Source organism: Balaenoptera ricei, chromosome 9 (genome assembly GCF_028023285.1).
Source record: "Balaenoptera ricei isolate mBalRic1 chromosome 9, mBalRic1.hap2, whole genome shotgun sequence".
Classification (NCBI taxonomy): Eukaryota; Metazoa; Chordata; class Mammalia; order Artiodactyla; family Balaenopteridae; genus Balaenoptera; species Balaenoptera ricei.
Window position 1 is genome coordinate 99,653,933 of NC_082647.1, and position 25,022 is coordinate 99,678,954.

The 25,022-nt window shown below is 44.5% G+C and overlaps 3 protein-coding genes across 5 annotated transcripts in view; 1 reads left to right on the forward strand and 2 right to left on the reverse strand.

Annotated features, from left to right (window-relative positions):
* The window catches only part of PNPLA8 (patatin like phospholipase domain containing 8), a 148,704-nt gene extending 144,714 nt beyond the window's left edge, over positions 1 to 3,990 (reverse strand). Inside the window, exon 1 of the mRNA XM_059934191.1 lies at positions 3,582 to 3,990. The gene's annotated coding sequence lies outside the window, so the exon portion shown is untranslated. The remainder of the gene's footprint in view (positions 1 to 3,581) is intronic.
* A 2,439-nt stretch (positions 3,991 to 6,429) lies between these two features.
* Positions 6,430 to 15,899, reverse strand: SFRP4 (secreted frizzled related protein 4). 3 transcript variants are annotated; one of them, XM_059934193.1, is made up of 6 exons: positions 15,102 to 15,899; positions 13,717 to 13,797; positions 13,554 to 13,640; positions 11,413 to 11,611; positions 8,928 to 8,991; positions 6,430 to 6,972 (listed from the first exon to the last, which is right to left on the reverse strand). In XM_059934193.1, exons 1-6 carry the CDS (start codon positions 15,544 to 15,546, stop codon positions 6,787 to 6,789), a joined length of 1,062 nt encoding a protein of 353 aa, XP_059790176.1. In that variant the 5' UTR covers positions 15,547 to 15,899; the 3' UTR covers positions 6,430 to 6,786. The 3 variants fall into 3 exon arrangements, with proteins under 3 accessions (XP_059790176.1, XP_059790178.1, XP_059790179.1); XM_059934195.1 differs by having other exon boundaries at positions 13,554 to 13,619; positions 15,102 to 15,898; XM_059934196.1 differs by lacking the exon at positions 13,554 to 13,640.
* A 3,627-nt stretch (positions 15,900 to 19,526) lies between these two features.
* Positions 19,527 to 25,022, forward strand: part of EPDR1 (ependymin related 1) — a 32,391-nt gene continuing 26,895 nt past the window's right edge. Inside the window, exon 1 of the mRNA XM_059934197.1 lies at positions 19,527 to 20,082. Coding sequence (XP_059790180.1) covers positions 19,784 to 20,082 — 299 coding nt within the window. The 5' untranslated portion in view covers positions 19,527 to 19,783. The remainder of the gene's footprint in view (positions 20,083 to 25,022) is intronic.

Here is a 25,022-nt window from a genome sequence, read left to right on the forward strand (position 1 = left end):
GGTCTTGAGGGGATTAAATTTAGTGAGTGGGATGCAGCAGCATGCGGCAGGCATTTGGGGAGCTGGGGTTGGTGGTATCTGGGAATATCTTCTTGCCCCAGAGGAAGAAAGGTTAGAAAAGACTAGAAAGTTATCAGGGCTCCAGCTCAGTGGTGTGATCTTGAACCTTAGCTGGACTTCAGGCAGAAGACACATACCCTTGGCCACTGTGGCTGAGGCAGCTGAGGACTGCAGAACTGGTGGGCGTGCCTTGAAGCACTGGGCTGAGATTTGTAACCACGATGAGAAGCGCATGACGGTGGGGATATGGGTCCAAATACACGGACTGGCTCAGAAGGCAGGCAATGGTGTGCCTGTGAGGGAAGGAAGCACCTCTATCCCAACAGCCAGACAGAGCTGGGGGTGGGTCTGCTCTTCGTGAACTGCACCGTCCACAACAGTCTCCATCCTTCAGCACTGGCTCAGTCATGCACCTTGACCCTGAAGCCAGAGCTTCTCTGACTGCTCTGCTTAGCCCCTCTAGCCCCCTTCCAAGACAGGAGACCTGAAGCATTCTGGATTAGAGCCTAATGCTTTCCAGGATCCCCTCCCTGGATCCTGTTCCCTGTAAGCAGATGCTCTGCAGAAAATGGACAGATTTCCTAAACTATGCTACGCTCTATTTTATGGCCCTCTTCCTGGAGTCTCTTGGTGCCATTTCTTTTCACTGGAGTTAATCTGCTGCTATCGGGGTCTTCCCTGGTGGCGCAGTGGTTAAGAATCCAACTGCCAACGCAGGGGACACGGGTTCGATCCCTGGTCCGGGGAGATCCCACATGCCGCGGAGCAACTAAGCCCATGCGCCACAACTACTGAGCCCGCACGCTGCAACTACTGAAGCCTGCGCACTCCAGGGCCAGTGCTCCGCAACGAGAAGCCAGCGCAATGAGAAGCCTGTGCACCGCAACGAAGAGTGGCCTCCGCTCGCGGCAACTAGAGAAAGCCCACGCGCAGCAACGAAGACCCGATGCAGCCAAAAAACAAAATCTGCTGCTACTGATGCTTGCCTGTACGGTCTGAACTTGCTCACCCCTTGGAAGCTACTTTGGATGACCTCCAAAGCCAGTTTTTTAAAATGCTTTTCAGAAAGGAAGAACGTTTACTAAGCAATGGTTCACGTGATTTTCAGCTGCTGAAATATTTCAATGACAATAAATACTTGAAGCCATTAGATGACTAAAAATGTTAATAAATTTTAAAAACCCATCTGTTTGATTCAACAACAGCATCTTAGATATCCCTTGATACCACGATGGAACTCTATTCATAATACAATTTTTTGCTTAACTTCAGTTTTTTAGACCTCATCCTATTATTCATGTTATTAAAACTTTTTGAGATTTGGTATCAGCCCTCTGGTTCTGAGTCTTCCCTCTTATCTAAATTTAATTGCTAATCAAGTATGTTCTTTTTCCTTCTAAAATATATCACTAATGTGATCCAAACTTGCCATTACAAAGTGGTTCTCATCTAGGTATTATAGCTACAGGTTTTAGAATTATCTAGTTATAAAACTACTCTCATACAAATATTGCTACTAGATATATTAGACTTATGCATGTACTGCCTGAAATTGTAACGGCAAAATTACACACCATAGAGTTTCTTTCAAAACTTTCCTTTCAAAAAAGATTTCCTTACATCCTAGTAGAAAGAGACCTCTCTTAGGTAGAATAGTAAATATTGTTAGATCTGTAGGCTAGGAAGGCAGAGCTGTCCCTGGAGACTAGGGACTCCCTGATGGCTGGCTTGGGTCCAAGCTCCCCAGTAGCCTTGCCAAACCTTCCTTAGACATTGAGGCAGTCTGGAGGGCTTCCTCCCCAGCTTTCCGTCCCTCTTCCCTCTCTCTCACGGCTCTCCCAGCCCTGTTTACCTCCTGCCTCACTCTCTCTCTCACAGGTGTTTCCTCTAATAGGGTCCACATTTCATTTAATTCCATTTTGGTGCCTGCTTCTGTGAGCACCCAGACTAACACACATGTAAGCAATAAAATAGTTTTCATGTCTGCATGTCCACCTGGCTGAAATCCATACTATTGATACATTCAATCTCTCTCTCTCTCTCTCTCTTTCATAATATGTTTGTAGTATCTTCTAATTATAAAAGCAACACATGTTCATTAGACAAAATACAAGAAAGCATTTATGGCTTGTATTCTTTTGTGCCTCATTTTTTTTCCTGGTCCTGAGCAATCAATAACAGTGGAAAATTATTTGGGTCATAAAAATCTGTCCTCCCCTGGCATGCCTTGGGAACCACATTCGAAAAGTCCATTCTCACAAGTTATTGACAAAATAAACTAGTCATTCATTCCCCAGCTGCCTGGAGTGTGGAGAATGTTGCCAGCAGAGGGCTCACAGATGAAGAGAGACATCTAGTTCCCAGCTAAAATCTATAAAAGTTACGAGAAGGAGAAGATAATTTCAGTAAGGAGCTGGAAAATCAGCACTTTGATACACCTATGGGCCAAGCGTTCTGGAGGGTTACTGACAACAGGTTCAAGAACTTTCCTTGCAGGGCATACTCCTTGGCCCAGCAATGCCACTTAAATGAACTTATCCCCCAGAACTACTTAAGGATGTGCACAGATATTAGCTATCAAGCTGTTTATTCAGTTATTCAGTACATTCAGTTAAGAAACAACCTAAATCCCTAGTTACATGAGGGTCTGTTGAGTAATGCTCACCACGGAATACCTCGTGGCCATTATAATAAAGAAGCTGGCCTGGGCTTTATTGACATGAGAGCTACTTCATATAAAGGGCCGACTGAAGGTTATGAAACAGTATGTATAACAGGCTCCTAATTTTTTTTTTTATCATTATATAAACGCATAGAGGGAGATGAGGACTGCGAGAGAAGTGACTGTCAGTAAGAGGGAAATGTGGACACAGATACCCGGAGGAACGCCATGTGACTGCTGAGGCACAGATGGGAGTTATCCTGCCTGAAGTCAAGGAACGCCTGGCGTTGCTGGCAACCAGCAGAAGCCAGGGGAAAAGTATTTGGTAACCAAACTGACGGCATTTGAAGGAATTGGGAGTTTTCTGAAGAAAGTGGCTTCATCAAGAGGACAAGGTGGTGGAATCGAGGGACCCTGGCCTCGCCCCCTCTCACGAGCCACCCGAATCGCAACTAACTGCCGAACGATCATTGATAACAAAGACTGGAACCTACCAAAAATGATATTCTACATCCAAAGACACAAAGAAGAAACGCAACGAGATGGCAGGAGGGGCGCACTCACGCTATAATCAAATCCCATACCCCCAGGTGGGCGACCCACAAACTGGAGAACAATTATATCGCAGAAGTTCTCCCACAGGAGTGAGAGCTCTGAGCCCCACGCCAGGCTCCCCAGCCTGGGGGTCTGGCCTCGGGAGGAGGAGCCCCCAGAGCATTTGGCTTTGAAGGCCGGCGGGGCTTGAGCGCAGGAGCCACGCAGGACTGGGGGGAAAGAGACTCCGCCACGCACGGAGGGCGCACACAAGGTTTCACGTGCACCGGGACTCAGGGCAAAGCAAAGCCTGGGCCAGACCTACCTGCGGGTCCTGGAGGGTCTCCGGGGGAGGCGGGGGCCGGCTGTGGCTCACTGTGGGAGCAAGGACACTGGAGGCGCAGGTCCTGGGGGAATAGTCCTCCGCGTGAGCGCTCCTGGAGGCGGCCATTTTGGGTTTGGTTTTTGTTTTTTTAAACATGCTGCACGTGGGATCTCAGTTCCCTGACCAGGACCCGCACCCCCTGCGTTGGAAGTGCAGAGTCTGAATCACTGGACCACCAGGGACGTCCCTGGAGGCTGCCACGTGGGCACCAAGAGCCGGCCCTGCCCAACCGCCTGCAGGCTCCCGTGCGGGGACGCCTCAGGCCAAACGAGCAACAGGGCGGCAACGCAGCCCCACCCATCAGCGGACAGGCTGAGCCCACACCCACCTCTGGGCATGGCCCTGCCCACCAGAGGGCCAACACCCACCGGTGGGCAGGCACCGCCCCACCCACCAGCGGGCAGGCACCGCCCCACCCACCAGCGGGCAGGCACCGCCCCACCCACCAGCGGGCAGGCACCGCCCCACGCACCAGGAAGTCTCCGCCAGCCACTTAGACAAGCAGGCGGCAGACAAGAGAAGCGAAGAAGCCACGATCCAGCAGCCTGCGGAATCGAGTCTGAAAACGCACATCAGAACCTACCCTGGGACCAGCTGGTCCCTGAACCTTGGGCGACAAGAGGGGAGTGTCCTTGCTGGGATACGTAGGACGTCCCTGACAGAGGGCCACTTCTCCAAGGTCAAGAAACATAACTAACCTTCCACATACATAAAAATAGAAATAGAAATTTAGACAAAATGAGGGGAATATGTTCCAAAGGAACAAGATAAAACCCCAGAAGAACAACTAAGTGACGTGGAGATAGGCAATCTACCCGAGAAAGGGTTCAGAGTAACAACCGTAAAGATGATACAAGAACTTGGGAAAAGAATGGATGTACAGAGTGAGTATTTATATAAATGCAGAGGAAACACCTGGAAAATTATATACCAAAATACTAACAGTGATTATCTCTGCAGAGTGGTGAGTGGGATTAGGTAGGATTTTAATTCCATTATTTTTATTTTATGCATTTATTGAATGCTTTATAGAAAATACATAGTTACTGTATTATTGAAAGGCCAGCAAAAGTATTTTTAAAAATAAATGCCTCTAGTTGTCCACAATTACGAAATTTGTTGATGAACATATTGCAAAATTGTTATTTTTTTCTGATTAAAGTAACCCAACTCTCGAATAATACCTATTTCAGAGATAGTACCACAGCCTTCCTCTCCATATATTTATATTTACCTCTCATATGTATCTAGGTGGAGAAAATATTTTAAGGGAGAAAAATAAATTCGTGGCTCTCACACAAAAGCCACTTCCACACTTGTTATGTTACTCTCAGTGTGGGCTGCTGTTCATTTTCAACTCTTTTATAATAACCAAACAGTGGCCTCGTTGATCTTTTATCAATTAATCAAACTAATAAATGTGCCTAATTACGTTTTTGTGTGATATGCAGTATATGATTTCAGTTAAATATTCAAAGGAAACAGTGTTTAAGTTTGTAAAGTCATCTCCAAACTCTTATGTCGTTTTGCACTTAAAAAAAAAAAGTTTTACAGAAGCGTTTTTTCTTCATTTCCGTTGAGAGTTGTAACTCGCCTCCCCGCGCCCCCCCTCCCCAGATTCCTACTATGCTAAGGAGGTAAACTAGGGTACCAATGCCTTTTCATGGCCTTTCCTAGGTTTCCTTAGATGCTACGCTAAACACCTGTCTGGCTTTCCTTAAGGGCCAAAGCGGTTTGGCTTTTATACAGAAACACACACGGAGTATTTTATTGATACCCCTGTGTGGGTGGATCTATTGGATTCCTTCAACTCTGCTGCCCTGGGGTAGCGATGCAGGTGAAGTTACACTTTCAGGAGGAGATGGGTGCCCTTGCCAGCATCCTCATTAACCCTATTTCTCCATTTTCCCCTGGCTTACCCACACACCTCACTTCTGTGTCCTAATGGCTACAGAGATGAAATTTAAAAATCGTGTGTGAATGCCACATGTAACTTACCCCTTCTCTGAGAAGCAGGGACAATGGTACATCTAAAGGAGATTTTACTCTTAACCTTTCAGATTGTTCCTCTACGTTCTTGAACGCTGGATGAACAAGTGATTACAGTTGCTTTTTCCAAGTGCAGAGCTGGTGTGTGGCAAGGGTGCCAGAGCAGGCTGAGGACCCGGGGCTTTGGATCCTGACCCTCCCACCTCAGACCCAAGGCACCCTTGGGAGCACCGGCAATTAGCAGAGAGACTGGGCATCAAGATACCTGGGATGTCCTGGGAAGTGAGATGAGCACCACACCCACGTGTGTAAGATGCTTGGGGTTGACTGACTGGTACCTAAATCATAAGAGGAGAAACAAACTGTTTCTGGTGCTACTTAAAGGGAACTGATAAACATTGTGCATATAAAATCAGAGCATCTCCACCATGGCATGGTAACTAGTAAACAAGGATCCAGACTTTGTCTGTCTGCCTTTCCCTTTTATTTATTTAACAATACTATTGTTTTCGTTGTTAGAGCTTCTAGCTAAAAACAGAGCAGAAAGGCTTCTCTGTAAAAACAAAAAACCAAAAACCAAACTCATTACAATTTTCCACATTCTACTTTTCTAGATTGTTCAAAAATCCCCTTTCATCACAAAAATTCTTCTGCAAACAGTAAACACATAAGATCTTTTAGACATTCATTCCTCTTGATTTCCTCCTTAGAAGCATCACATTTTCAATCACATTTTAAAAAATCACTAACATCCTAACAACCAACTGAAATAAAACATATCGTTGAAAAAAATTGGGTGTTTTGTTTGTAATATGGCATTTATTTTACAATGCACATATTAGGTCAAATCGTAAGAACAAAAGCATCTTTCCCTACGTGGAGCTCCCACGGAGTATGCACACGGTTTATTCTCAACTCAATAAGCTCTTTCGACCAGCTTTCATATACCTTCCATACCAAAACGCATACCTACCACTATGGCTTGTAGTGACTTAAAAAGAAAAATTGAAGCATATCATTAAGAAAAATGCTGCAAGATGTGTCTATGAGAAGGACTGCAGTTGTTAAGGCAAGGGGTGTATGGCCTTCTACAGGCTGCCTGGGTAATGCCTGGCCTCACCCTGAGAGGAAGTCCCCGTTTTGGAAAGCAGCTAGCTCACACTTGTTTGGGGTTTGTTCTCTTTGGAGCACTCCTAGCTTTAATGTTCTTCTTGGGGCTGGCTGGCTTGGGAGCAGGCGGCTTCCCCTTGGGTTTCGGGGTGTTGCTGCGACTGGTGCGCCCCGCTGTACGCTTCTTGTCCTGGATTGTCCTCTGCTGTTCCTGCAGCCGCTCTTCCCACTGCTGGGAGGCAACGTGTACACATGACTGTCAAGTACATCTCACTCCTTTATGCTCTTAAACTAATAACCAAAATAATGCAGATTTTCACTGTAATATATTCATCAAGACATCCAAGATTATAATAGCTACGCTACCCTACGATGGTGAGCATGTATCCTGTAGCAGATGCTTTGGAAAGTGCTGAGTATATGGTGACATCCTGACAAGCAATCGTTTCGTTGAAACAACAGCCCTTCTAGGTGGACACCACTGTCGTGACCCGGAAACAAGCACAGTGATGTTATTCGCAGAAAGTCACACAGCCGACAAATGTCAGAGCTGGAATTCAAATCCACCAGTCTGACTACAGAGCCCAAGGCCCTAGCTCATGCAATTTTTCCCATAGGCCCTCTAATGCAACTTTCCTATACAGCAAAGCCTTCTAAAAATGCTTTACCAAGGCTAAAAGCAGAAATTTTTCCAGCTTCACTAGAAAGTCAGAGTTTCTTATCACACTTATGGGTTCACCTAACTCTCTTACATCCAAAGGAAGGTAGAAGTTCCACCCACATCCAGTAATCCACTCAAGTGTTAGCTACCCAGAGCCAATGAGAAATGAGTCATTCTAGATATTCAAGTCTCCGTGATAGAAAAGGATTTACTCTTTAAATATGAAAACGTGTAAGAAAAAAATGAAAAAGTGAGTCCACTTGAATAGACATTACTTTTCATTATAACACATAAGTCCCTACTTTGTTGGAGTACATTTCAATTAGCAAAATATTTGAACATGACCATAGGCCAGGCAGTGGAAATACAGTGAAATGAATGAAAAACACTGTCCCCCCCCCTCCTAGGGCACAACTCTAGTCTGTTCTAAAATAATAAATTCATTACTGTATGTTGTTATTACATGACTATATTTTCATATTCTTAAATTGGAGTATTTGCTGTCAATGTGAATGACCCAAACAGCTATGATTCTTGAAAGCTTTCTTTCCTCTCAACAATGTCAGGTTTTTATGGTAGCCTTGCCTTCTAGATTGAATCATCTAATCTACTGCAGTTTTGGGAACCAGATAAACAATCTTGCTAGAATTTTCTGTCCAGTAAGACCAAGCGTGCTCCTGAACAGCTCATGAATGTTTAGCTCAGATGCAAGAGCAGGGTTTGGGTCTGTTATTCAGAAATGCACTCAGTAGGAGAGGCTGTGTTGAAACTACCTTCTCCAAAACTCAGTATTAATATACACTCTCCCCTTGCCCAGGAATTTTTATACCTGCAAACTAAGAGAACACAGGCAGCAGCAGTATCTTTTGTGAACGTGGAAACACAAATTCTCCTGCATATATCTAAACATATTTTCAGGAGAAGGGATGCTTTAAAAATTCCACACCAATGACCTGATTTATTTAGTTCTGCAATGATTTCACATCTCTGGGCAAAAAATTATTCTAACTCCTCTGAGTTGCCAATATTTCTATGATGTTACTACTAAAATTATGGGTTTGGCCACAAAAGTATTACTTTGTGTACATGATTTATTTTGACAAAAGTCTTAAAATTATTTTAAATACAGGGAAAGATTCTGCTTTATAGAGTGATAGGGTGATTTTTAAAACTAGGTATTCACACCCCTACATGTGTATGTCTGTATTAATCCCACTGGATATTAATTCTGTTAGAGTACTTGACTGTTTGCTGAAACAATCAAAAAACGAATTTAGTCTGGAAATAACCGGTAGATCAGTATTGAATGCAACCAAATCACCTTTGAAGCTAAAGAGAAATTTATGATAGAAACTCCAAGTGAGAAAAATTATTCTCTTAACTGCCTATTCAAAAGACAAATACTGCTGCTATTGTTGGCTCCTATGATAGCCTGGAGATGAAAGAATGTGAAGAATTCCCAAATTCTATAGAATTTCTTTACATGCATTCAAATCCATATTCCTATTATTGCTAATTATACTTACTATGGATCTTTTACTAAGTTGATCTCTCCATTTTTCAACTAAACAATTTTCAAGAAGCATCATCCTGAAAAAAAGTAATTTATCTTAATAAGCAATACTTATTATGAAAGTAAGAAGTTCAAAAATACAAAAAATTGTAAAAAACAAAATTCTTCACTAACTGTTAACCCCATAATTCCCCGTTTATATTTTATTGATATTTCATTTCATTCTTCCTTGTACCTATATGTATTTTTAGATCACACTGTATATTTAGATCACACTGTATATTTCCTTTTAGCATTGTATGCATTTTCTGATATAATTGAATAATTCAAAAAATATAACTTTCATAACCATATAAATTATAACTATGGATAACCATAATATATTTAACTATTTCTCTACTGTCGAACCTCTTCTTTTGCTTAGCTATTATTATTAGCATTGCATTGAATATCGCTAGTGTGCACTGGCTAGTTATATCCTTAAGGTAGATTTCCAAAAGTAGAAATCTGGGTCAGAGTATGTATTTTTTTCTTAAGGTTTTCAATGCATAGTGCTAAATTATTTTCAAAACGGCTGAACTTTCATTTAATTCACCAACACTAAGACTAGGTAAAAATGGAATCTTGTTTTTATTTGGGTTGCAGAATTAGGAGATAAATATTTTAATGCTTATTTACTATTTGTACTTCTTCTGCAACTTTGTATAGATTTACAGATGTATGCGTATTTCTATATTGTAGCCTTAATGTTTTAAATATTAATTTATATGAACTTTTTATAGAGTAAGATTACTATTCTTTTGTCATACCTGTTGCAAGTACTTTTTGTCTTTCTCTTTTTATTTTTGATTTTTATGTACACAATAGTGTCATCAAATATGTGCATTGACATTTTCCCTCGTAATTTCTTACATTACTTTTATGTTTACAAACCACTTTGCTTTTCAGATAGCACACATTTATTTACTGAACTTTATCCTTTTTGATTAGGTTTTTAAAGTATTTACCTCTTTAACCCATTTGAAATTTATTTTAGAGGACAAAGTGAAAATGCATACTATTTTTCCAAGTAAAGCTGTCTGCAACATTTAGTAAATAAGAGTTTCATTTCTATTGATTTGCCATATTTCCTTCATGATACAAGTTCTTGTATGAATTATAATCTGTTGCAAGACTTTTTCCTCTGCTTTATTTATCTACACATCTACTGTTGCTCCGCATGGTTTGAACTAGCTTTATACTAGTCTTGCTTGTCTCATAAGGCACATTTCCTCTCATCCCTCTTATATTCAGAACCTCCTTTACATGCCCCTACCAGTTTATTCTTCCAAATGATCATTAGCATTATTTGTGAAGACATAAATATCTCATCATCCATAAAATTTTTTTTTAAAAACTAGGATTTTGATCAGAATTACACTGTCTATAAATTAAAGGGAAAATGACACAAAGGCTACTATTTAACTCATGTATAACCCATTCACCTGTGCAGCGACCCAGTACACCCCCAGAACTGCTTCTAGTACTGGAGCGGATGCAAAAGCCATACAAGAGACCAGCCCAGAAATATTCATTCAACATTCATTCACTCAATGTCTTTAGAAAGACAAGATATAAGCAGCAAAACAGCTTTAAAATCAAGAACGCAAGGAATTTTGAAGATGGTACTAAGTACTGATAGACTCCAGAACAAGAAAGTATTCAAGTGAAGTCAGTTTCAAAAGGTTTTTTTTTGTTTTTGTTTTTTTGAGAAATAGAATCTTGAGCTGTATCCAAAAGAAACAGGTGAGCATTATTAATGGCAGAGAATCAAAGGGAAGACTTTTTATATAAAAATGAGTAGTTCTGCTGGAGAAATAGATTGCAGCAAGTTATGGGACTCAGTCTGGAACCTGCACTGAAGTGTTTGATTTTTATATTGTAAGGACTTTTTATATTATAAGGATAAATAAAAAGATGCTAAGGAAAGATGTGTGGGGAGACACACCTTCAGCTAGAGATACGCGTGTAATAGATGTGTATGAGTGTGCACGGGTGTGTACATGTGTGTGTATGTAACACTCCAACCAACAAATGTAGTAAATTCAGTGTAAAGAAAATGTGTGGAAGTATAGTCTCAAATGGCCATTTTTCTTTGATTTGTAAGTTATTAAAGAGACCTTAAAAAAATTCAGTATTTGCCACACTAAGATTGATTTGAAAAGAATTGGTTTTACTCCAAGTAATATATTTGTCTATAAGTTTTTGAAATCAGGTAATGAATTCTGAAATTGATTTTTAAAGAGTCCATTCAAATACTCATATTTCCATTTTTCCTTAATTCTATGAAGAATTAATCGATATTTAGGAGATACGATATCCTAACCAAGGCATCTATTAAAACTGATTTTTCAAAAAGCTAGCGCCGTTTTTTTTTTTTTCTTTTTAAACCATGATTAAGTGGAATTTTATGTTTTTCCTAGGCAGTGTGTAATTTTTTTCTGCCCCTCTGTGCCTACCGTGAGCGCCACTCATAACACATGATGAGAACGTCTTGGTGGGGCAGGATGTGAGGACACTGGCAGGAAGAATTCGTAATGAGTGGGACTTGAGTTCGAGGGATGGGTGATGAGGACTTGAAGATCTCTTTCACATCCACCACTGTAGTTACTTCATTACAGCCACTCCTCTGCACAGCTTTTATTTTGGCATGAATGACTGCAATTGAAAAATCGATATGTGTTATTGAAGCTTCGGAGAAAAATATGGATGGTTTATTCCTGCCAACTCCTGAGTCTCTCTGAAAGAATCACTCCTGTAATTATGGTCATGTCCAAGCTGCCCGAATGCAGGCAAAAAAGCCCACACAATCATGTGCTAAATGTAAGGCCTCGCATATTGTCAACAATGTCTTAAAAGTTCTGAATCATGCTGCAAGATGGAAAAGTAAATTCACAAGCAGGCTTAGTCTGGGATCTGTCTTTGGGTCAGTGACTGCTCCACATTGGGCCACAGAGAGGGTTTGAATAGAGAATCCCATGGATCCTTCTCAGCCCTAAATTTCTATAATTCTATGATTAGGGGTTTTTGGGGGGCCAGAAACATATGAGGAAATTTAGTTACATAGAATGTGGATAAAATTTTATAGAAACCATACTTGCTTCTACTTGGTCTTGTAATGATTTTAAGTGAGAATCATATATTCTCAGATTCAGAAGCCACCTGAAAGTTTGTATGGTTCCATCACGCCATCTGCTGCTTGAACTCGCTCTGCTGCAGAGGAAGTTATTACAGTCATACCATTTTTGCACCGGAAGGAGTCTCTGAAGACTACTGTTCTCAATCCTTTAATTTCCCAAACTGCCCAAGCAGGGTCCATGGTGGGTAGAGGTAGAACTGTTATTACAGATGGCTGGTAATATCACTGTCTCTGATCCTGCTTTCAATTCTGACTCTTTTGGTCCCTTGCTATTACTGCCTCTAGTGGAGTTGTAATCAGCCGAGGGTGGCTCTGTCTTGGATTCCATCCTAGGAAGCTGGTTTATGAAGGAGCTAAGGAATGTAAATAGAAAATGGTTTCATCATCAAAGTGGTTCTGAGGCAATGATGCCCCAGAGAACAGCATGACAGTGAAACTGAGACAGGACAACTAAGTAACTAAGGCTGGATCGTGTCAGATGAGGGACTTCGTGGATCAGATTAAGATGATATCTACATAGAACAGGTTTAAAATAACAACAACAAAAAGCTACTAGAAAAGATAGTGTACTTTTTTTTTTGGTTGAATTATGCACTTCGGCTATGTGTGATTCTAAAATCCGACAACCTAAATAAGAGGTTATTTTTTCAGACTTTTATAGTGCCATGATCTTCCTGCTTTTATGTGGGTTGTATAATATAAAGGTTCTTATGATATAAAATTTCAGTTTGAAATATGGAAAGCTAAGTTAGCAAATAAAATGAACAGTTTTCCCCAGTTTCTGTTATTTCAATAGAAATAATTTAAGAAATGCAAAAAAAAAAAAAAACCCCAGAAAATAGCCCAAAAAGATATTTTAAAGGAACACATTTTTAATTAAATTTACTTTCAAATGATGATAGCAGAATTAAATTTGCTGAAAACATTCAAAGTAGTATGATTGACTTATTCTCTGAAGAAAGTGCTGTCTGGGTCTTTCAAATAAGAGAAGAGGGCATTTAAGCTATGCCAATACTTAACAGCCATAGGATCTTGTGATTAACGTATTCCCACAATTTCTTTAAGGTGTTTAATATTTGTAGCTATTTATAGGTAAAAGATACACGTGCAGATCTTAATTACTGGGTCTCTGGGCCTCAGGTCAAATCCATGGATTCTCACCCATCCTTCCTGCAGCAGTGAGATCTTGAGGAAAGTGAGGTGCTATCCCGGCTGACAGCACTTCTCACCAGGAAGTGGGATCAGGAGTCACACTGATCCACACCACTCTTCTCACCCGGGTAATTTACTTGGTTTTTACTTGGTTTACCCAGAAAAGCAAGACGTTTTTACAGTTGTTATTGTGCCACCTAGAACCCACATGATTAACGAGAAAAATCCCTTTTCTTCACTTCATGACTAGCAGACCTGGCTTTGTCATGTGCCAAGTCCCCAACCCAATGGTTTCAGCAGATGATTTACCGTAACTGTAGTTTTTGCTCAGATACGTCGCCAGGGTCGGCTTCACCTTTTTGCACTTGCACCGGTCTAAAGAAGACAAAAGAGAGACTAAAAATTGAAAAAAAGATTCAGAAATCGCTCTGGGGAGAAGAAAGAGAGGGAGGCTTGAGGATAAAGAACTCACCAGGGCTTAGGCGTTTACAGTCAATGTCAAGAGGCCTTTCCTGTACCATCATGTCTGGAGTGATGTCTATCCACTTAACATCTGAAACACACACAGGGCCACATGGGTGTGGTCAGTGATTTGGTCTGTTCACCCAGCTGGAATAAGGAATCATCTGCAGACACTAACACAGCAGCGCGCACACACACACACACACACACACACACAAATCCTGAATGGTAAAAATTGTACGTGATTGTCAACTACTTCTTTCATATAGACTCTCTGGGCTTAGGAAAGAAGACTTTTGGCTGGGACTGCTTATCCAGAACAAATTGATGTGAAGGCACATCCATTTAAACTGGCTGATACATACAGTCAACCTGGATAAATTACATCATTCCATCCCAAATCTATTTTAAAATGTTGATTTTTCAAGTTGACAGTTTACACTAATCAGAATAACCCAAATATTTCCAAATCCCCACCTCACATTTTGCAGAAACAGTCCATAGGTACCCCAAACAAGCATAGCCCTGTATCATTTCTATAATTTAAGCAATGAATATGTTTTTTCTAAAACTCTGAATTAGAGAGGAGTTTCGATTTTTCCTCTTCACTTTACTTCTTCTCCTCCACGTTTTGGGCAATGCTCTGAGATATAACTTCAGAAACTACACTAAAGCAACACCATAGTTTCTTTAAATGTGCAGCAACCTGGGTCAGGCATAAAAGGAGGCAAAAATATACTTAGGTTTTATTTCAAGAAGTGGATTTAAACCTGCTCCTTCTTCCTAGAAAAGCAGGAAAAAAGACCAAAGAGAAAAGAAGGAAGTGGTGGTTGAGCTCGAGTTGACTAAGATGCCACAGAGGTTGGCTCTGGGTCAAAGACTAAGAAACAGACGTCACAGTTTTCCAGGGCAACTAAATTTACAAACTGCACTCCTGGTGGGGAGTGAGAACTAGTACCGTTTTTTCAGAAGAGCTTTCAAGAGCTAACATTAAATGAAGAATCCTGGTGGGAATATTTTAATAATTAAATGATACACGTGAAGTACCTAAAGCTGGCTCAGATCCACCTTAAACCCTATATACTTGTTTACTACTGCTACTATTTTATTTTATTACTATAAACGAAAATGTCCCCAATGGTCCCCTATCTAAGCAAAATCGCCCACCCCTCCTTACGGGACATGGTGCTCCTTAGCTGCCAAAACTCCAGTAGAGAAAGCAGACTTTTCCCAAAGTCAAGTCACAGCCCTTCCCACCTCCTCCAGCTCTCCTAAGTGGAATGCGGGGCTGCTCGACCACCCGCTGGCAGCTGTAGGTGTGGCCGTCGGGTTCTCACGTGGCAGCGACAGCCCAGGGTGCCTCCTCACCCCCCTCGGTCCTTCCCCGGGCCTCACCCTCCGGGAGGTCAGTGACGATGGCCTCGGGCGAGATGCACACGCCCCGGTCGTAGACGGGCAGCTCGTCGCAGGCCAGGCTCTCGGGCCAGCTGTGGTTGTACATCTTCATGAGGGGCTCGCAGTCGTCACGCGCGCGCTGGCACACCGACTTGCACGGCTTGATGGGGTCGTGCAGGAACTCCAGGGTGCAGATGGGCGCGTACATGGCGCAGAGGAAGAAGCGCAGCACGGCGCTGCAGTTCACGTCCACCAGCTCCTCGTACTGCTCGATGGCCAGGATGGCGTTCTCCTGCGTGCTGTGGTGCAGGTGGTTGGGCATCCGCGTGATGTTCCAGGGCATGTGCCTGCACATGGGGATGCGCACCGCCTCGCACGGCGCGCCGCGCACGCCCAGCGCCAGGCGCAGCCACAGGCAGAGCGCGGTCAGGATGGAGAGGAGCATGGCACTGCTCTCCCGCGCCGCCACCCCGACAGGCAGAATGGGCCCTTCTCTCCCCGTCCCCCTAGTCTTTCTCTCTCCCTTCCCGAAGGAGGAAGTCCTTTAGGGCACAGGGGATGTGCTCGTCCCAAACTCCCGTGGGCAGCAACGCTGGGCCGCGGGGGCCGCCTGGGAGTATCCGCCGTCCGGCGCGCGCAGCACAGCAGCACCAGCCCTCAGCCTCCGGGGCGTGAACCCGCCCTGGTAGCTCCAGTCCCCGGCCCGGCAGCTCCGAGCGCAGCCAGCCCCGGCCATTGCGGGACCTATTTATCCCGCCACCTCCCCTGACGTGGGCTCGAGAACGCTCCCTTGGCAGCTGCAGGCGCGGCGCGGGCTCCCCCTCGGCCGCCCCACCCTCGGCCCTCTCCTGCAGAAGTGGTGACATCATCTCCTCCGGGCCGCAGCCCAGGGCTGGAATCCTGCATTCCCCCAAAGTCCGTCCTTTTTAGTCTAGCCAGTCCTTTTTCTCCAGACCAAGAAAAAGAGCCTCTGGCAGTCGTTTTGGACACCGGATCCAAGAAGGTGCAAGAGAGGATTTCAAGAAAGGGAGGGACCGCCTTTCGAGTCAAAGCTGAACTTTGCGCCCTCTGCCTTATGGGTTCCCCAACTGTAGAGTTGGAGGGAAATGGGAACTTCGCTGCTCTTTAACTCTGAAACATACCTGCTTTCTCCAGTAGGGGGCATGAGAATTGCTGAGCGGTGAGACTATTGTGTGGGGGGGGAGAGTGCAGTTGGAAAGGAAAGGACACATTATATAAACAAACCACCCCGTCCCAGCCACGAGTTGTATGGAATTTGTTTTTGTTGTTATTGTTGTGGCTAGTAGACGTTACTTTGGGCTCAAGTTTTTCCAGAATGGCCTCTGATCTGTACCTGCTCCAGAAACAGAACTGCCAGAAGGTGCAATAGCATCTTCCAGTTTGAGAATGTCTTCCATCCACCAACATCCCCTTTTCCTTCTCCTGACTCCCTATTCTTCTCTCCAACGTGAATGAAAGCAGAAAACAAAGAAGACTTTGGATACCACAATTTGAAAGATTTTTTTTCCCTCCTTCATGCCAAGTGATTTCCAACCCAGCAGTCTAACATCTTGATTTTTGATTTGCTTGGAAACTGTTACTTAAATGAAGAAAGAAGCTGTGTACCATGGAGAACAATGATGTATGTTTTGTTTTCTCTTTTATTTTTATTAGAAAGAGGTAGAATCCACTGCTGGCTCAGCTATCCACAGAAAAGGGAGGCTTTATTGTTCCAAGTGTACATCAATCTTCAGGCAGTAAGATTTCTGGTATATGATATTTTCTTAGGGCATTAGAATATGAAAACATGTTATCTGAATGTTAATCTTTAAAAACATGGTTTAATTGGAAATCTGAACTTGAGGCAGACAGATTTTTTTGTCTCTAAAGCTTAGATCCACAAAGTTAGTTTAGTTTTGACCCTGATCAGGACTGGGGATTAAAATAGCCCAAGAAAGGAAAAGCACAACTGACATTTACTGAGCATGTACAATGAGCTCGGGGTAGTGCTTTAAATGCATGATCTTATTTTTTTTTCCCCCAGGAACATGAATCAAACACAGTAGGTTGAAAGGGTAAATGAGATAAATACATTTCAGGATTCACCCAAGGAGTCCAATTCTATTTTGTGGGAAGGCCGGGGTGACCAAATACAGGCAGGCCAATCTAGAGAGGTATTCCAGTTTTCTGTAGAACAGATCTCAAGCTTCAAAAATGCCAGCGCAGGCTAGTGAAACATCAAGCGAGGGGGATAGCCCAGATGAGATCTCAAGCCATTTTCAGCAGTAAACTCCAATAGGTATAAATGCCTGGCTTAGTGAAAAAGATTTTCAGCCCAAGTTCCTACCAGGGAAGAAGATACAGTTTTGAGAAAGAGCTGGACTCCGTGTCCTTTTCCTGGAGTTAGATGAGGAGGGAAAACCTGGGGAGGACTCAAACTTCTGCAGCCAGTTTGAACCTGCTGCATTAGTTTAGCTATGCAAGTACCAAATCGCGACATTTCAGGTGCTTCCCTGATGTTCGCAGATGGCATGTCCTTTAAGAAAGGGAGAGGAGAAGTTAAGAACCCTTCTCCATAAAGCTCTTTGCTTATCCCGTTAGGTCTGCTGGTAGTCTGGCCTTAGCGTTTCTAGGAGAGGGTGGCAGTGTTGAGGGATGCATCCGGAGAGTCTGTCAACCAGCCTCCATCTTCTTGCCCGGCTTTGGCACTCAATCCATTACCTCATACTTGACATTGATTTGCCAAAAGTTCACGTAAATGGGGAAGATCCCCTGGTCAGTGGCTTCTCTCTGGTAGCTCCTTTTCAGTCTCCTCCAGGGCCTGTTTCTCTGCCCATCCTTTCAATGTCTGGGGTTCTCTAGGGCTCCATCCTCAGCCGCCTTCTCACTCTCTACACTCCCTGCTGCTCCAGGTTGGCTCAACCTCGGCACTGTTGACGGTGGGGCTGGATAATTCTTTACTGGGTGAGTGGTGGTGGTGCTGGGGGCTGTCCTGCACATTGTGGGAAGTTTAGTAGTATCTCTGGTCTCCTCTCACTAGATGCCAGGGGCAGCTTACCCCCTACCCCACTGTGATAATCAACAAGGTCTCTAGATATTGCCAACTGCCCCCTGGGGGACAAAGTTGCCCTGGGTGGAAAACCACTGTTCTACTCTCCTCTCTGGCTTCAGGGACCACCTAGATGTCAATGGCTTCCGCATCCAGACCTCTAGGCCTGCTGGTCTCTGGAAGTGTTTATCCAACTGTCCCCTGGGAATTTCCACCTGTATATCCCACAGTCATCTCAAAATCAGCCAACCCTAAACTGAATTTATCTGCTCTCACTCAGGGCTGAACTCCCAGTGGTCCAAACCAGAAACCTCTTCCTCTGAGTCTAAATCCTTCTCTCTTGTTCCCAACCCTTCCACCCTCTGCACTTCTACAACCATGGCCGTAGCTCGGACACTAGCTCTTGTCTGGATTGCAACAGTATCTTCCTTCTTCTCTCTGCCCTCTGCCTTGCCCTGCCATTCTCCACACTGACCTGGGGGAGCTTCCTAAGGCATATCCCTGATGATGCGCTCCCTAGCTCTACATTTATGGATGGCGCCAACAACCCCGGTATTAATAACTAACCCTTAAAATGGTTTTCAAGGCCTTGAGTGATCTGGCTCCGGACTACCCTCTGCTTCATACTTGAGCCCAAACATCACACTCATTTCCTCTTGTCGCCACATCTGTCTCTCATACAGGAACGCTCTCTCCCACTTTCACCTGCCTCATGCTTCTTCAACCCTGAAAGGCAGATCTAGCGAAAAGACTCTATAAACTTGGAAAGCAAGGCTTTGTTTTTTGTTTTTAAACAGTTGCTTTCTTTTTTCTTGATTCCATACTATAGATCCTAACATTACACCAACCCAATTAACTCTCTTCCTGATGATCCTAAACTCCCAGACACGCAAACCTCTAGGCTTGTGGTATCGTCAAGTGATGAGTGAGTGGAGCAGGCTCACTGCAAATGTGGCCTGCAGGCATGTCCCTGAGTCCTCAGCCCAAGAGCAAGGGCCTATTTTCTAGTCCCCCAGGCTCTATACAGGGAGTGGGGGGCTGCCAAACGGCCATGATAAACGACTGGCGTCATTTCTTCAGGAAGGAACCCTTTTTTCCATTTTTAATTTGGAATTAGCAGGTGGCAATTTTGATAAAGGGACAGGGTACCTGCGGCACAGCAAGTGCTGAGGCCCTGCTTTCCCGACCTTGACCTCGAGTTCGTCCCCCAGAGTTGGTTACCCGTTGAATACTCAAGTTAGCAGAGAAACATTTCCCTTCTCATCGCTCCCCCCCGCCCCCCTTTAGAACACGGATGCCCGTCAGGATGCTAGTGGCACCACTGCCACTGCATTTCCTGTTGGCAGCAGAGAGCAAGTGAAAACAGAAGCTGCAGCGGGCAGCGGCCCAGGCACAGATAGCTCCCGCACGATTCACCGGAGCTTCCACAGGGCCCAGGGCCCGGCTCCCAGGCCTTGCGCGTCCTCATCCCCAGAGCTGTAGGGGCCGCCGCCGGGACCCGCAGCAACTTGGCCCAGACCGCACTCGGGCACACGGCGAGAGAGCTCCGCGCCGCGCTTCTCTCGGGCTGCTCAGCGCCCCCTCGGGCTCGGGCTGGGGCTCGGGGGGGGGGCGGCGGGCGCGGCGGACGGCGATGCCGGGACGCGCTCTCCTCCGCGTGGCCCGGTGGGCCCTGGGCGCCTGGCTGCTGGGCGGCCTCTGGGTCTGGGCGCTGGGCGGCCTCTGCGGCCTGGGGGCGGCGGCGCCGGGGCCCGCGGCCGGGGGCTCCCCGGGGGCTCAGCGCCCGTGCCAGGCGCCGCAGCAGTGGGAGGGGCGCCAGGTGCTGTACCGGCAGAGCACCGGGCGCTACAGCCGCGCCCTGCTCTCCTACGACGGGCTCAACCAACGCGTGAGGGTGCTGGACGAGAGGAAGGCGCTGATCCCCTGCAAGAGGTACGCGGGGCACCGGGGCGCAGGGCCCGGGGAGGGCGAGGTCGCGGGGTTTGCAGCCGCTCGCGGCGCTTCCCTCCCCTCCAGAACAAACTTCGCCGAGAGGATCGCTTGGGGACAACACAGTCGGGGGCTGGGTGGCGGCTGGGCCCACCGCGGGCGGCCTGCTAGCGGGCACTCAGTGAGACCCCGGGGGGCGGTGGCCGGTGAAGAAATGACCGGCCGGGCGCTCCAGGCCCAGGTTCGCCCACGCTCAAAGGCTGCTGAGTCAGCCTCCTGGCTTCTGGTGCCCCCTTCAGTCTAGGGCGTGTCTTCTGCACTATCTCAGCTCTTCTAGGAGCCATCTGCGAGAACGACAGGCAGATTTTTTTTTTTTTTTTTTTTTTTACATTTTAAGGGAATGTGACAACACCGCAAAAGGTGTGTGGAATCAGTTAAAAAAAATAAACTCATCACTGTGTCATAACCATTAACATTTCGGTCTACTCCCTTAAATTTTCTTTTAAGCAAGTTTTACATTCTGTAATCAAAAATCCTATGTCTATCTTTTTTATACAACACGATCTCTTATGTGTTCTTATTTACCATTTTATTAGTTGGCCCCTACCTATTTTTAATGGCTGCACAATATTCCACAGAGGGGTTATGCTACAATGTTTTTTAACCACTGGTCTGATCATTCACCTTTCTGAATCTCGTGTGACAAAGGACACTCTCTTTCTGAGACCTCAGCTTGCTTCTGACCTCTTTAAGACCTGATTTCTATTTTGGGATCACCACCTGTCAATTGCCCCCCGTTGCTGTTTCTCTGTGTGTGTTCTTCCCAGGGTTATGCTGGCCTCTTCGTATGGCATTTGCATCATTAGGAGGTGCTATGTGAATGTCCATAGTTTAAGGCTCCAGTGGGCAGTAAGATGTGGGGCAAATTTGATATCATTTTACCTAAAAGCATTTGTCCAAGTATTAGGCATCTTGAAGACAGTATGGAAGGGCCAGAACCCTTCAAAGGAGTATATTCGAGAATGCCAAATAGTGCATGATGACTGTAAACCATGGATGCTGAGGAGGCCTGGGGCAGCCGAGTCATCGTGGTGGACTGGGAGTATCTGTTCTCTTTCAAGAACATGAATGTTTTCTGTCAAGTGTCGAAGGTCTTTGTAATAATAATAGCAACAACCAACATTTGGGTACTTGTTATGTACCAGGCACGGTGCTGAAGACGTTCCACATACCATATGATTTAGTTTAAATCTCACAACAACTTGACAATGCAGGTTTTATGATCTCCAGTTTACGGACAGAGAATCTGGGGTTGACGGAGATTAGACAGCTTTCTCAAGATCAAGAGCTGGGACTTGAGGAAACTGAGTGGATTCTGACATCTATGATGTAACAGGCTCTTGTCCGTTCATTCATTCTTTCAACGTGCATTTTTTCGTGTCAGGCATTTTGTACAATCAGAGTGAGTCCTGGGCTTCAGGGAGGTCATGGTCTGGGGGTAGAGTCACGTAAGTAAGAACTCCCATACAGTGGGGTGAAGGATGAGCTGGGCACGAGACCACCTCAGACAGGCACCTAACCCAGGTTTCCTGGAGGAGGTGGGACAGGAGCGAGTCCCAAAAACCCCCGGACGAGCTGACCATTACAGGGAACGAGGCATGGAGGGAAGACTGGTCCAGGGGGATGCCAGTGTATTCCAGGACATCCTGCCACAGGCAGGGCTGAGAATATTCCAAGAACTCCAGGCCAATCACTATTAGACTGAAGCATGGAGTATGGCGGGAGGTTGGGGACCCAGGGAAGGATATTTAAGCAGTGGAATGCCGTGATTGGATTTTTATAAAGAAAACTGGTTGTATGGTTGAGAATAAAGAAAAACAAGAGAAGAAGCCGAAACATGACCTAGGAGATGTCTGTAGAGAGAGCCAGGTGAAAGACGGGGAGTGGCAACGGTGATGGTGAGAAGTGGACGCATTAGGGAAGTATTGAGGATATTGAAGAGGCTTATTGAAGGAGGTGCAAATGACTAGACGCTATGCTGCAGGGTGGTGAGGGGGAGGGAACAGTCATTTTTGGCTTCTGAAGCTTACAGTACTGATGGCATGATTAGATGGGGATGCTGTTCGCTGAGATGGGGTTTGGCTTTCTGCACTTGTGATAAAGGGTCAAGCGCTACTCTTTGTGTTCGTTGTTGTGAAGCCTTGTACGGTAGTGGCGTATTGATGAGTAGTCATGTCGAAGGTGGACTGAGATGGCCCAGAGCACACCGCTGACACAGAGGAGTTTGGCCAGGACAAGGATAGGGTTCATGGCCGCCCCCCCTCCCCCGCCCCAAGGTAGTATTTTCACAACGTAAGGGATTAGGCTTTAGAGTCAGATAAATCTGCCTCTGAATTCAGATTCCTAGTGTGGGTCTTTGGGTAAGTTACTAGATGGGAATACTACTAATGCCTAATGTATTGCTTTGTTGTGGGGATGAAATGAGTTCAAGTATGAAAAGCACATAGTGCAGTGGTCTGACACATAGTACAAAAGGTGCTCAGCATGCGGCCGCAGCTATCCCCATGGCCACGGCCATCATCGCCATCCTGGTGAATGTACCATGGCCCAGAGACTCCCTGCCAGCCCTGTGGGCTCAGACAGTTGATCTGGCAGCACACTCAAGGGCCCTTCCTTTGGGAGCAGACTAGGAGCAAACAAGCTCAAAATGTTACACTGTATATTTCAGTGAGTGCTGCAGCTGGCATGGGGGCCAGAATTCTCAAATCTGACTAGGTCATTCTCTCCCTGTAGGCAGAACTATGTGGAGAGCCAAATTCTAATCAGGAAGTTGTGAGCGAAGAGTTGGAGCAAATTCATGGAGTCTAATGATTGCCTGCTCTAGGTTAGGCCGTGTGCTCAATGTTGAGCTTTCCATCATGCATAAGACAGGCCAGCCCAGCGTAATCAGGCTAAGATAAAGTGATGCATCATTTTCACCAGAGTGGTGCCTTGTCGCTGATTCTATGCTACCCCACTGCTGCTGGTCCAGACTCCCTCCCCTCTGCACGGGGCCTTGGAGGGTACTGCTCAGGTTGTCTTAGCAATCCTTCTTCTATGACTCCATGATCAATTAACATAGTCTTCAGATATGTGTATTATATCTTTAGTGGGGTCACAGCCAAATCTTGCTGGCCTAGAAGCTTTTTTGTCCCCATGTGGTGATTTGTTTCTTTCTTTCTTTAACTCAAGTATAGTTGATTTACAATGTTGTGTTAGTTTCTGGTGTACAGCAAAGTGATTCCGTTATACATACATACATCCATGTTCTTTTTCATATTCTTTCCCATTATGGTTTATTACCGGATACTGAATATAGTTCCCTCTGTCCATGTGGTGATTTCTCATTTCTTTGCCCTGATCCATCAAGTGTTGATTTCACAGTTTAACTTTTAGAAGGCCATTTTATTCCCCATCTTTCCAATTTCTTGGCAAGGTTCTGTCTCACAGTCCCATCTCTGGCCCTAAGTCAGATGTAGAAAAGAATGTTTAGTGCATAAATGCATTTTTAAGCTCTTTAAATGTAGATTTGTTGGAACAAACTCAGAAACTTCTTCAGGTATTAAGCAGTCTGGCCAAGAAACCAGATGTTATTTGAAGAAAATGTGGATGGGTTGTCTCTTCATATTTATTTATAAGTTGAGAAGTAGTTTTAGAATTGGATCAACTTCTTAAGATTTTTATTTTGCATCCAGTTAGTTATGGAAAGTCCCACTGATAGTTACTGTGGAATGACTAGGATTTTCCAGGCTTTCTTCTCCCTGAGATGATGGAAAAGATTAAATAACCTTACAAGCTTCAGATAAGACAAGCTTTAGCAGAGAATGGGAAATATTAGTAACTGATACTATTTTGTTTTCTGGTTCCAACTGTCTTTCCTATAAACTCAAAAGTATTACATTTGGAAGACTGAAGGAAAAGCAAGATTACTTTGTATTTCAGTAACATAGTGAACTTTATGGGAGAAGCAATGTGGATACCGAATGAATTTTTTTAGGTTACCAGTAACTTATTGCTCCCATTTACAAGATGGTAGATTGGGAGTTGGAATTAATGAAGCAGAGTGAGCAGAGGGGCATTAAGAGGACATGCATTGGTAAATTAGGAATATATCTTAGAAGACTATTCAACTACCCATCCTACATGTTTGGGGATTTTTTTTTTTTTTTTTGGTAAAAGATTAAGAAAATATGTCTTAAATAGAGTGACAAGTGGATTCTTAGTCAAATTCTGATTAGTTCATCTCTGTCTCAATTTTTCCAGACCATTCTGTTTGTTGGAGAACAGAATATAATTTCTCAATTCTTACAGAAAACCACCTAGTGTAGTGGAGAGAGCATGGACATCCATTTAGACAGTCGTGGGATGCCAAACATGGCTTCTAATCCTGGCTTCACCTCCACAAGGTCCTTTGCTTCTCAGAACGTCAGTGTTTTTCATCTTTTAATTTGATTTTAATGATATCTACAATGTTTATACTAAATAATATTTAGGACTTCTTCCTTAAAAGCTAGGTACAGATAAGATTAAATGGTACCATGAGAGCACTACTTGTACTTTTATTATATTAGGCTGATTCCTGTTTCTACCAAGATGCAATGAACTTGACATAAATTCTAAATGTTTTCTCAACTTGTCCCTTTGTGTAGACAATTCAGAGTTCTTTTTCTTCCTTCTTTTCACCTAAGCTTGTGTTCATGGGTAGAGAAGAGCAAGGTTGCCTCTAAATGCTTTGGCTCCAAACTCAGAAGGCTGTCCTCTCCATGGAGCCTCCCTGTATACTAAGGGGTTGAATAGGACTGCTTGCAGAAGGGCCCCTCCAAAGATCTGCTGTGGAAGCTTAATTCCAAGGGGTGTTATCACACCAGGCAACTTCGACAATCATATGTGTTTGAGAATCAGGA

What these genes read in the sequence shown, in the direction of transcription:
- SFRP4 (XM_059934193.1), bottom strand. Translation starts at nt 15,546, where the DNA reads ATGCTCCTCTCCATCCTGACCGCGCTCTGCCTGTGGCTGCGCCTGGCG. An exon ending in CGTCACTGACCTCCCGGAGG is followed by an intron (nt 13,798 to 15,101) that starts GTGAGGCCCGGG and finishes TGTGTGTTTCAG; the next exon opens with ATGTTAAGTGGATAGACATC. An exon ending in AACTTAGTAAAAGATCCATA is followed by an intron (nt 6,973 to 8,927) that starts GTAAGTATAATT and finishes GTTGCCTCCCAG; the next exon opens with CAGTGGGAAGAGCGGCTGCA.